This window comes from Equus przewalskii, chromosome 3 (genome assembly GCF_037783145.1).
Source record: "Equus przewalskii isolate Varuska chromosome 3, EquPr2, whole genome shotgun sequence".
Taxonomy (NCBI): domain Eukaryota; kingdom Metazoa; phylum Chordata; class Mammalia; order Perissodactyla; family Equidae; genus Equus; species Equus przewalskii.
Genome location: NC_091833.1, coordinates 35,469,208 through 35,482,534, shown reverse-complemented (window position 1 = coordinate 35,482,534; position 13,327 = coordinate 35,469,208). Strand labels below are relative to the sequence as shown.

Below are 13,327 nucleotides of genomic sequence, written 5' to 3'. Positions count from 1 at the left end.
ATGCAAGAGATGACCTGAACAGTCCTATAACTATTAAAGAAATTGCATTCATAGCTACAATCTTCCAAAAAAGAAACCTCCAGGCCCAAATGGTTTCACTGGTAAATTCTATCAAACATTTAAAGAAATACACAACACCTATTATATACAATCTCTCCCAGAAAACAGAAGAGGAGAGAACAATGCCCAACTCATTCTGTGATGCCAGCATTACCCTCATACTCAAACTAGACCAAAAAAGTACAAGAAAAGGAAACTACAGACCAAAATCCCTCATGAACATAGATGCAAAAATCCTCCACAAAATGTTAGCAAACCAAATCCAGCACTATACGAAATAAATGATACACCATGATCAAGTGGGGTTTGTCCTGGGAATGCAAGGCTGGTTCAATATTAGAAATTCAATCAATGAAATCCATTGTATTAGCAGTCTAATGAAGAAAAATAAACTGAGGCAGAAAAAGCATTTGAAATATTCAAAATCCATTCATGATAAAAACTCTCAGCATATCACGAATAGGACGGAATCTACAAAAAGCCTACAGCTAATGTCATGCTTAATAGTGAAAGATCAAATACTTTCCCTGAAAGATCAGAAACAAGACAAGGACATCCACTCTAACTACTCCTGTGTGACATCATACTAAAGTACTAGCCAGAGCAATAAGGTAAGAAAAAGAAATGAAAGGCATACAGATTGGAAAGGAAGAAATAAAACTGTTCCTATTTGCAGAAAACTTGATTGCATATGTAGAAAATCCCAAGGAATCTACCAAAAAAACCCCTCCTAAAACTAAAAGTAAATTTAGCAAGGTTACTAAAGGATATGAAGCACACACACACTAAAATCAATTGTATTTTTATATACTAGAAAAGAACAAATGTAAATAAACAAACAAAAAGCTCTACACCTACAATAGCTGAAAAAGAGGAGGAAAACAAGGAGGGCTAGAAGAAAGAGAAAAGAAGAGGAAACACTTAGGTATAAACCTAACAGAACATGTACAGGATCTGCATGCTGAGAAGCATACACACACAACAATGCAGCCCTAGGCAAAGGGAGAGACACTGCGTCCATGGATTGGAAGACTCACCACAGTAAAGATGTCAATTCTCCCCAAATGCAATTTTGATCAAGATCCAAAAGGATTCTTTTTGGTAGATATAGAGAAGCTACTTCTAAAATTGGTATGACAACAAAATTGGGTAGACGACAGAACTAGAAAAGCCAAAACAATTTTGCACAAGAATACAGTTGGTGGAATAACACTATAATTTTGAGACTTACTGTAAATTTACAGTAGTCAACACTGTGGTAACAGCAGAGGAACAGATACATAGATCAACGGAAGAGAACATTCAACCTACACATAGACCTGCTCAAATATGTACAACTGATTTTTGACAAAGTTGCAAAGGCAATTCAATGAAGAAAGGGTAGTCCTTTCAACAAACAGTATTGGAACAACTGGCCATCCATATGCAAAAACAACAATCTCCACCTAAACCTCACATATGCAAACATTCACTCAGAATGCATCAGAGATATAAACGTAAACTACAAAGCTATAAAACTGTTAGAAGGAAACCTAGCAGAAAGCCTTTGTGACCCGAAGTTAGGCAAGGAGTTCTTAGAGAGAACATCAAAAGCATGATTCGCGAAAAAGATAAATTAGACTTCATCAAAATTAAAAACTTTCATTCTATGAAATACAAGAGATTGAAAAGGTGAACCACAAACTGGGAGAAAATACTGGCAAATCAGATATCCAACAAAGAACTCTCAAAACTCAAGACTAAGAAAACAAACGACCTGAGTGGCAGCCAGCAAAGCAGGAAGCAGCAGGACTGTCTCCTCACCTGGACAAGAACTGCGCGGGCAGAAGCTATCTGATCTAACTACTTTATAATGTGGAGTCTGTTTAAGGCTCGTAACTTCCAGGGGAAGACTTGGATGGCAAATTGTGGCTAATTTTGGTCATTTTTAGCTCTCAGCACAGTAGCAGCCACCCATCTCCCACGCCCAGCCCCATGGCAGGCAGCTGTGCACGTGTTCCTGGAGCAGCTTGCACAAAGCTTCCAGGAGCCAGGGTGGGCAAAAAGGACCTGGTCCCCCAGCTATCATGGATCTGTGCTCTGACTGTGGCTTCTGATCGCAGGTGCAGACAAAGAGGCCAGCAGCCACTGTTGTTGCCAGACCCTCTCTCACCAGCTGAAGTGACCTCCAGGGGACTTAAAGGGCTGGTGCCCACCCCCACCCTTCATTTTTCGCTTTTCCCTCTTTCAGGAGCCAGATATTAACATTAGAACATTCAAAAACAAGTGTTTATATAGGGAAAATCAGGAAATGACTGGGCATGCCTAAGGAAAGGCTCAAAAAGACATAAAAAGACACTAGGTTTACACCTCAGGTTGATCCTTAACACAGAGACTACCTTATATTAATCAATAAAACAAAAATAATAAACAAAAATAATGACAAAATACAGCAAACCCTAGGCAAATAGAGAATCTGATTCCAGAGTTACCACATTATTAGATTCAAATGTTCATGTTCAACAAAAACTCATAAGGCACACAAAGAAACAGGAGAGCACGGCCCATTCAAAGGAAAAAGTAAACCAACAGAAACCATCTCTGAAAATGACTTGATTGCAGACCTATAGAGAGAGATTTTAAAACAACTCTCCTACAGATGTTCAAAGAACTAAAGGAAGATGTGGAGAAAGTCAAGGAAATGATGCATGAACCAAATGGAAATAATAACAAAGAGAGAGGAAACCTAAAAAGAAATCCTGGAGCTGCAAAGTACAGTAATTGAAATGAAAAACTCACGAGGCAGATTCAAAGGCAGATGTGAGCAGGCAGAAGGAGGAAGCAGCAGACTCGAAGACAGGACAATGGAAATTGTTGAGTCTGAGGAACAGAAAAAGAAAAGATTGAAGAAAAGTGATCAGAGCCTAAGGGACCCATGGGACACCATCAAGCAACCAACAGATGCATCGTGGGAGTCCAAGAGGAGAGACAGGGAGAGAATATTTGAAGAAATAGTGGCTGAACATGTCCCACATTTGATGAAATACATGAATATAAACATCCAAGAAGCTCAACAAACTCCAAGCAAGATAAACTCAGAGAGACCCACACCAAGACACATTACAATCAAAATTGCAAAAGTGAAAGACAAAGAGAGAACCTTGGGAGCAGCAAGACAGAAGCAATTCATCACAGACAAGGGACCCTCAGGATCAACAGCAGATTTCTCATCAGAAACGCTGGAGGCCAGAAGGCAGTGTGTTGATCTATTCAAAGTGCTAAAAGAAAAATCTTCAACAAAGACTCCTCTATCTGCCAAAACTGCCCTTCAAAAGTGAGGGAGAAATGAAGGCATTCCCAGACAAACAAAAGCTGAGGGAGTTGGTGACCATGAGACCTGCCCTGAAGGAAATGCTCAAGGGAGTCCTGCAGGTTGAAATGAAGGGACATGCACAGTGAGTCAAAACCACATGGAGAAATAAAGATCTCAGGAAAGGTAAATACATGGGCAAGTATAAAAGCTAGTATTATTGTAACAATGGTTTGTAACTATACTTTTTGTTTTCTACATGATTTAAGAGACTAACACATTTAAAGAAAAAAAACAATTATTAGTGTAAAAACTAGCATTATAAACTTTGTGACTCCAAATCTTATCTACATAATTTAGGAGATTAATGCACTTAAGAGAACGTTTAATTTATGTTTTGGGACACACAATGTATACAGATGTAATTCTGTGACATCAACAACTGAAACGGTGGGGACAGACCTGTATAGGAGCAGTTTTGTATGTTACGGAAGTTAAGCTAGTACAAATTCAAATTAGTGTTATAACACTAGGATGTTAAATGTAATCCCTATGTAACTACAAAGAAAATAGCTATAGAGTATACCCAAAAGGAAAACAGAAAATATTTCAAACATTTAGCTACCAAAAAACCCAGGTTGACACATAAGAAGACAGTAATGCAGGCAATAAAGGACAAAAAAGCCATCAAGCATTTAGAATACAAATGGCACACTGAGAGAAGTTAGTCCCTGCTTATCAGAAATTACTTTACATGTAAATGGATTAAACACTCCAGTCAAAAGACAGAGATTCAGGGCCAGACCACTGATGCAGTGGTTAAGTTTGCACACACTGCTTCGGTGGCCCAGGGCTCACAGGTTCAGATCCTGCATGCGGACCTACATACCACTCATCAAGCCATGCCATTGCAGTGTCCCACACACAAAATAGAGGAAGACTGGAACAGATGTTAGCTCACCAATAATCTTCCTCACCAAAAAAAGAAAAAAGGACAGAGACTGGCAGAATGAATAAACACACATGATCCAACTATATGCTGTCTAGAAGAGACTCACTGAAGATCCAGAGACACGGACGGACTGAAAGTGACAGGAAGGAAAAAGACACTCTGTGCAAACAGTAATCCAAAGAGAGCAGGGTGCTACACTAACATCAGACAGAGCAGTCTTTAAATCAACAAGGGTTATAAGGACAAAGAAGGACATAATATGTTAATAAAAGGTTCAGTACAGCAGGAGGACAAAACAGTCGTAAGCATTTACATGCCTAACGACAGACCATCAACACACACAGAGCAAAATGTGAGGGAGCTGCAGGGAGAGAAGGGCAGCTCTAACCAGGTTCCACTCTGTTAGAAGCAAGTCCTCTCCAGCCCAGGCCACCAAGCCTCCTACTGAGTGCAGCCATTCTTCTGGCACAGCTCAGGCACTCTTCTGTCACCTATTCAAATCCTTGCCGTCTGTCTCCTGAGTGGACCCAGATGATACCCACTGTGTGTGAAGTGACTCTACTCCGCGCTGTGGTCACTCCACCTCCTGCAGTCGGTGGATGCTCTCTATTCCTCTGTCCGTGCTGGGCTTCAGGGTCCAGACAGAGCAAAGCCACGTCCTGCCCTTCTCGCCATGGACAGGTGCACGCTGATGGCATGCAAGCTGGTCTGTGTGGTGGGCAGGAAGCAGGGACCAGAGTTCATCAAGTCAGACAGGGCTTCCTGCCCGGCCCCCAGTACTATGTCGTCACTTTCTGATTTCATACAGTATGAAAAAATATTTACCATCTTATTGCAAGCAAGTTGCACAAAATGAAGAGATACTAACTTTATTAATTCCGAGGATAATTTTTTCACAACTGGCAACTCTGAAATTGGGCTGTGTCTCACCTAAGACATTGTCTTGGGTTTGGTGAATGAGAAGGATACTATGGTCCATGGATGTCACACCGCCCCTTCCCATGACACACTGGCCAGTGCCTGAGCACAGCAGCTGCCAGCACGCAGGCTCTGTGGCCACAGACACATAGAGCAGAGAGTCGTGGACCGAAACCAGCTCTCCTTCAACTAGATCCCCTCCAGACTCCTCACCGACAGCTCAGCCCCATTCAACACGCGATCCGAGCCTCTTCTCAGGGCCACCTAATACATCCATCGTGGGCTCAGTCCCACAAAGACAGACACATCCATGAATCACAGTGTTCACACAGATTCACCAAAGTCTCTGGTCTACTGAAAGCAAGTATCAAATAACTAAGATATGTCATCATTTTCTTTATGCCAAAAAAAGACATGGCATTCTTCATTTCTTCGTGGAGAGGGGAAAAGTGAGCCCCCCATGTGAAGCTCTAAGCTCTCCACACCCGCTCCACATTTGTTCCCTAAGACTAACTCCTCAGACAGGCCTTGGGACAGTAAGGTCAACTTAATTTTGGTCGTTGATGTTTGTAAATTTTAGAGACAGGGTATGAGGGGATGTCAAGAGTGAAGATAAACCAGGAGAAGAGGGACAGTCAGAGGAGAATAACACCAGAGAAACAGTCTGAAATAGGGCGCAACAATAAACGTTGCCTTTGACTAAAATCTATCCTCGGCCACGGGGTTAGGCACAGAGCCACAGCCCTCAGGGCTCCTGGTGACTCCTCAGAAGCACTCAGGGTCGACACCCCACAGCCACTGGGCATGAGAAACAGGGCTGGTGGGTGGTCAGCGAGGGCACTCAGGGCGCAGATGGGAGCAGGCACCTCCCAGACCTCGGGCGCCCAGCAGTCGCACATGACTTCATGCCACAGCTGCTTCCCACGCTGCAGCGAACAGTCTGGGCTATCTTCACAGGGAACTCCCATGTTTGGGTGTGTAGGACACGGTGTGACTGAGGGCACACGCACCTGTACAGGAGTGTCACTCCATTTTACGATGACCAGACCCAGGCCTGAGAGCGGCCAACAGAGAATGAACACATCCTCATTTGAAAGCAGGCTGAGTCCCTTTCACAGACTCAGAGCAGGTTGATGGCCCCGACTCTGAGCCGCCTCGCTGGCCCAATGACCCGCAGGCAGCTGCACTGTCTTTCTTCTCTCCATCAGCGGCAAGTGCTACTGGAAAGCCCCAGGTGGGACCTCTGACAGCTGTTCAATTCTCTGACACAAGTTCACGCTTAGGGGATGGCTCTACCCCTCTGTGGAGGAGGGCGTGCTGGAAGAAGGTGCTGGAATCCAAGCAGGTGGGCCATGGGCCAAGGAGAAAGCAGGTGAGGAGACAGGACGCACGGCAGAGTCCCCGTCTCTGAAGGTCTCCTGAACCCCTCCTTGGCTGTGGGCTCCTGGTCCTGCCCAACTCAGCACTGCCCGCTGCACGGGTCAGGCCAGAAGGACCTGGTCGTCCATGTAGGGATGGAGCCAATGGGAGGAAGGTGGGCGACTCCTGCCTTGTGTTTCCCGAGTGTGCCTTTAAAGGGCATTCGGGGGCAGGCTCTGGTTTATGGTCGGGAAGAGAAGCACAGGGCAGCTAAGTGCTCGCAGACACGCACCTGGCATGTCAGGGTGCCCCCTGGACTTGTTCTTCCACGTGAAGATTCCCCACTTAGAGTTGTGTGGCCTCCTACCTGGCCCTGCATAGGGAGGTGCAAATCTACCACACCCAAGAAGCAAGGACCACATGGCCGAGGACGGGCTGTCATCTATCCGAAGCAAGGCCTCTGTGGGGATGGCACCCCCAGCGAAGGCAGTGTATGTCCAGGCCCTGCAGCACCCCCAGTCCCTGCCCCGCCGTGGGTTGCATGCAGCAGTTGGTGGCACACAGCAGTGGCAGTGACAGATGGCAGCCACGAGGGAGGCGGGAGTGGAGCCCAGGAGATGTGCTGGTGGCTGTGGGGGGAGTGGCAGCGGAGCAGACTGCCGTCCAGTGACAGCCTGCATACGGATAAACAATGAGATAATTAATTTTTAAGAGGGAAATGAAGGGAAGCAGAGCTCGCTGCCACCATCCTCCCACTCCAGCCAGCGTGCACATCCCATACAGGTCTCTGCATCCTCAGCAAGTGAAGAAGATTCTGTAAAGGCCTGGTTACCCTGTGTGCCACTTACAGCTGTGAAGCCATTTATCTATTGATGGGCCCTATTGTTGCTGGTTGGTGTCTGCTCACACGTAAGTGAGCAATTTGAAAACACAGAAATAAATAAAAAAAGAGACAGTGGGCGACGTGCTCGCAGAATTTACAGGCGGGATCCAGCTGGGCAGCTAAGGCACATGAAAGATGCGTCGCAGCAAGCAAAGCTCCTGATCTGATCTGTGGGGCGGGCAGACTCACCCCCTGGGCCAGCAGGCGACAGCAGCCAGAGGAAGCCATGAAGGTGGAACCACCTCGAATGGAGCCAGAGAACCGTCACCCGCGTGGGAGAGGAAAGGTGCCGGCTCTTCCAGCACCTGAAGTCCAGCTAGACAAAGTTGCAAGACTTGGCATGGGCAGTGGAACCACGGACAGCTGGGACAACTGAGTGCCCCCAGGCCACTGGCCACATCACCAACCAGCCACAGCCGGGGCCACCACACACTGGTGGACACTGCATGAGGACCAACAGGGAGAGCCCAGACTGTGCTCCGCCATACCCAGGACATGGGAGCTGCTCTCCTGAGCTGTAACAGTAGCCCCAGACTCGGGCATCGCCCTGCTCCACATCTACCGGGCGATGTGGGCATGCGAGAGCCCACATCATCGGCTCGAGCTCCCCTCTCCCCTGCTCTGGGCTTGTGGGAGCCGAGAGGGACTCTCCACGCTGTCTGGGAAGGACTGCTTTGTCCAGCTGGCCCTGTGCCCTCACAGGGCGCTTGTCCTCCCTGGGACTCCCCTTTGTGGGGCAGACAGAAGCCTGAGAGCTCCCCCGGCCACTCACTCCTGATTCTCGGTGGTGGGTTCCGGCCAGAGAAGCCCCAAGACCTGTCAGGCTGCAGAGGCCCAAGGGACACCTTGCCCTGCACTGCATCTGCCATGATGGGTGCCATCACTGCTGACGCCTATCTCCTGATCCCGGTGGCTCTGTGGGGCATGGTGCCTGGCCCAGTGGAGGGCTCAACACATGCCAGGTGGATGAAAGAAGGAAAGAATGGCTGGAGAAGCTGAGTCTGCCATGCTCACAGTAGGGCAACCTGGGAGGTTCTCAGTGAAGGGTCCCTTCCCACACCTCCGTGTCCCACCCTCACGTCATCACGAGGTGCACTCTTGCTCAGCCAGCACCTTCTCTCTTCAATACACGCTCCCTGCACTGACATCATGCCTGTTGCTCAGAGATAAGGGCCTGGTGACCATCTGGCTAAGAAGGCATTTCCAAGTTCAAGACTTGTTCTCGTCATGACAAGAAAGGTGACACCTGTCCCCAGACTGAGCCTGCAGTGGAGGGAAGACATCAAACGTGATATCATGGGGTTAGCAGACAAAAGGAACACCATGGTGGTGGGGGAGGTAAGCCTGTGAGGGTGTCACACAAGTGAAGCCTGATCCTGAGCTGCAGTCATGTGAGGGAGCACCCACGCTGTGGGGTGTCATGGGTGAAGGCCAGGAGGCATGGCACAGAGGAAATCCGTGTATGGAAGAGAGTGGGGCCAGGTCAACAGGTGCTTCTGGGAAGGGGCAGATGGGAGGGAGGGTGTCCTTTGTACTGTGATTTTGGTAACTTTTCTGTAAGTTTAAAATTATTTCCAATTAAAAGTTAAAAAAAAAAAAAAAAACCTTGAAACAAATTGTCTTCAGACATCCTGACTTCTTAACATTAAAAATGTCAGTCTGGGCCCGCCCAGTGACACAGTGGTTAAGTTCGCACACTTCACTTTGGCGGCCCAGGGGTCACAGGTTCGGATCCTGGGTGTGGACCTAGCACCACCCATCAAGCCGTGCTGTGGTGGCGTCCCACGTGAAGTAGAGGAAGACTGGCACAGATGTCAGCTAAGGGACCATCTTCCTCACAAAACAACAACAACAAAACATCAGTCCTTCCGAGCTTGGACTGCACTAAGAATTTATAACGGACCAGACAGGAGCTGGAAGGACTTTGGCAAATCTCTTTTTCAGAAACACTATCAATACTTTTCAGCAACATGTGCAAGACCCGTGTAAGGACACAGCAGACATGGCCTCCTGCAGCATCGGAGAAGCTGTCCTTCCACAGTGACAGTCCACAAGCTCACTGCAGCTTCCGCCTTGGTTTATTCACAATCAAGGTCCCCAATGGGGCAAGGCATTAGTTCCTGTTTCCACTTCGACAAGTCACTGAAATGGACAGAAACGCATTTCCTTCAACAAGATGGCCCGGGCCCGGCAGTTTTCACGTCTTCAAGCTTAGCCCTGCCTTCGGGTTCGTCCTATGCGCTGAGGCACTGATGGGCTTTTGGAAAGCAGAGGCAAGGATGGGATGTCCCACATAGGTCTCACTCCACTCTCACACTACAAAGTCTGGGGGTGGAGGGAAAATATCTCTGAGGCCCCACTTTAAATGATGGAGAAAGTGTTACAAATGCCACAGAGATGCAGGAGGCAGGTGCTGACCTGTTGCTGGGCTGTAGGTCTTACAGGTGACACGCCTGAGACCTCATGTCCTACAGCCCAGAGGTTCCTTCAAGCAGAACCCCGGGGAGAGAGAAGCAGGCCCCTGCAGCTGGGACTTCACCCCAGGGGCCTCTGACAAGTGCGGCCTCACTAGTCGCAGGAACAAACATGAGGCCCAGGTCCACCACAGCCCCAGCGTATGGCCCACAGGCCTGGTGGTTGTGCTTTTCCCAGAGAGCTGTCTTCAGCCTCTGCATGGCCACTGAGGCAGTTCCATTCTGGACTGTCACACTGACCCACTGACTGGGTTGGAAATGTTCTAGAACACGGTGTCACAGCACTAGACCCCTTACTTTCGTATTTAGATGGTCACGGGCATGTCTGTATGGGGCTCACCTTGCATGGACGACAGAAGTCTCTTATCCCCCCTCCTGTCTCATGGCCCCCTAGACCCCCAGTCGGTGGCGCCAGCTCGCCTGGAGCCCCACACCCTGTGAAACAAGTGCTTCTCTCTCTCTGATGAAGGAGCTCTGGGGCTGGGCTGCCGGCTCCTTCCATCTGAGGGAGTTTCAGTGCGGAACTCTCTGTAGACTGAAACAGGAACAGGCAGGTGGGTGGGCTGCTTGCCGCCACAGGGGCAAAGTAGTTAAATTGTATTATAATTTAAGAGGAGACACTCCCCATCCCTTCTCTCTGGCAGCATCTCCACCAGTTCCAGCAGAACAGGTGCACACGGAGGCCAAGCCATCAGGTGACCAGCAGCTGGAGGTGGGCAGTGCAGTAGCCCACGATGCCACCTGTGTTGCTACGTCTGACTGATCCACATGCCCCCATGGCTCCCCTCTCTGCTGGGGACCTCCTGACGGAGTGTGTCCCCAGAACCACACCCCAGCCCTCGCTCTCCACTGGCCATCCCTGACCCAGCACACAGGCTGAGCATCCAGTGGGGAAGGCAGCCTGTTGCTGCAGGGAGGGCTGGACCGCTGGACGCTGGGGCAGTGACCTGAGTGTGAGCAGGAGTCCAAAGGAGACAGAGGGGGCTGCAGAGCATGGGTGGAGGGCCAGAAAAGGACCCCAAGGTGTGAGTGTGGCTGACAGCCCTGGACCAGCTGGGCAGAGGCAAGAGCCCAGGCAGAGGGTGGTCAGGGAGTGACAGCTATGGCTCAGGACCTCGAGGCCACCCTGATGAGGGTGGGGCTCCACCTGAGGGTAGCATGGAAGTGGGCCCACACACCGTGGAGGGGAGCGAGGGCAGATCTGGAGGCCTGTCATGTCCAGGAGGAGAGGCTGAGAGAGCAAGAGCTCAGTGAGGTGCTGCGGGTGGACCCTCCACACAGGCTGGGGTCTGGGTGTGGGGGACCCACCAGGTGAGAGGCTTCCTACGGTCCTCTCTTGATGTCATTCTACAAATGTTCATAAAATTACACTAAAACCACCAAGTTCCAGCTATTCACTCAAGAGAAATGCTCAACAACCATCTCACCAACCCTCCTGTCTCAGGTGTGAGACTCAAGGCCCCAGAGGAGGTGCAAGGCTGAGAGAGACCGAGTGGGCCCAAGAGTGCTCACAAACAAGAAAATGTGAGAGGGGCCAGCCCCATGGCCAAGTGGTTAAAGTTCCATGCGTTCTGCTTTGGCGGCACGAGTTCTCGGGTTCAGATCCCAGGTGTGGACCTACACCACTCATAAGCTGTGCTGTGGTGGCGTCCCACAAACAAAGTAGAGGAAGATCGGCACAGATGTTAGCTCAGAGCTAATCTTCCTCAAGCGAAAAAGAGGAGGATCGGCAACAGATGTAAGCTCAGGGAAAATCTTACTCACAAAAGAAAAACAAAACAAAACCAAACAGAAAAAATGCAAAATGAGGACCCACTACTTTTTCATCCTTTAAAACCTCAGAGTAACAGAAATCAACTACATGTGATGTCTAAAACGGACATCAGCTGTAGGGAAAATAACTTCCTTTTAAATCACAATTCCATTTCCTACTAATCCACAAACTTCTGTGTGACTCCTGCTCACTGACGATTGGCAGATCTGTAGCTACTAAAACCCTCATGGAAGCGAGACAACAGCCCACATGCCTTTCTTCTCCACCCTTGTCGATTTTAGAATAACAGGAACTAAGAGGGAGCCACCAGTGATTTCAGCAAAAGTGGGTAACTTCATTTACAGGGCTGTGTGAAGCTGCCTGAAGGGCCTCGGTGAGGCTGGTGGCACTGGACACACCAGCCCTGGGAGTTTGTGTTAGAGTCTGCTCTGAGTGGGCGCCAGGGTCCAGCCAGCACAGTATTTCTAACCAGATCCTGCTGACAACGACCTCTGTTTTAACTTGGGCTGTCCTTAGCCAAGCTGTCACCATCTGCCTCAAAGTGTCCCCAGTGGACGGAGCCTGGGGAGGAGCCAGACTGAGCACTGGAGGTCGGGGCACAGCTGGGCCTCAGCTCCCTCTACACCGTCCATGGGCAATTCAGGAAACACCAGCAGGCGCCCTCAGTAAACATCAGCCGGCATCCCTGTTGTCCAGCAGGGCAGTGGGGACTCTACCTCCAAAGCAGAGAGACCCTGAACCTCTGTGACTGGCCTGTGACCTCTGCGACCCTTGTGCCATGAGCCAAGAACAGAGAGGCTCACCTTAGTCTCCTTCTCGTTTCCTTCCGCGTGCAGGATATAGGGGTAGCCCTCCTTCTGTGGGTTTTCTGAGACAATGCGTACCTCGACGCCTGGCAGCGGAGTCCCCACAGAACCTGCAGGGAGAGGATAAACATAGGAGAAAAGGAGGCAGAGTCAGAGAGATCCCCAAGGACAGGACCACACGCCCGAGGTGTTTGGACCTGCCTGGACGTCTCGCAGGCGGGAGAAGACCCAAGAGCCAAGGGTACGGAGCCCAAGCAGTGCGCACAGTGGCTGCCCTGGCCGCAGCAGCTACCGGCGGCATTGAGGCCTGGCTCTGAATGCCCCAGAGACTTCAAGTCGTCTTGGGAGGGCCTCCTGGCACCCAGACTGGATGCTGGGACTGCTTCCATTTTTATTCTAGCACCTGATGAGCATTATGGGCACGGATCGCGGACTGTCCCCAACAACGGCACTGAGGTGCACTGTGCAGAGAAGGTCCAAGAGGGAGGAGTAGTGCCGGCAAGCAGGCGGTGAGCAGGCACCACATGGGAGGGGGACACTGCCACATGCTGGGTCCTTATTTGGCGCCATGGTTGGTTCAGTGTGTTCACTCCAGCGTGTGTGGCCAGCTTACAATCCAACTCGGGACCTGCATAGGTGAGGGCAGGTGGCCTGGCCGTGCCCCACAGTCATCATAACAAAGGAGTGAGGCAGGGCAGAGGTCCCGAGATCAGACACTTGGCACCTGTGGAATTCACTTCAGGGTCTCAGGCCCTCTACTCCAACCGCAGAATCAGGGAGGAGCTGTTCGGGACGATCGTTCGGGAGCCTGA

At 49.7% G+C, this 13,327-nt stretch overlaps 1 protein-coding gene across 3 annotated transcripts in view; it reads right to left on the bottom strand.

Annotated features, from left to right (window-relative positions):
- Positions 1 to 13,327, bottom strand: part of ACSF3 (acyl-CoA synthetase family member 3) — a 69,364-nt gene that overhangs the window by 23,157 nt on the left and 32,880 nt on the right. For all 3 annotated transcript variants that reach the window (XM_008537016.2, XM_070613996.1, XM_070613995.1), the window contains one exon: positions 12,513 to 12,625. In XM_008537016.2, the coding sequence (XP_008535238.2) occupies positions 12,513 to 12,625 (113 nt within the window). The remainder of the gene's footprint in view (positions 1 to 12,512; positions 12,626 to 13,327) is intronic.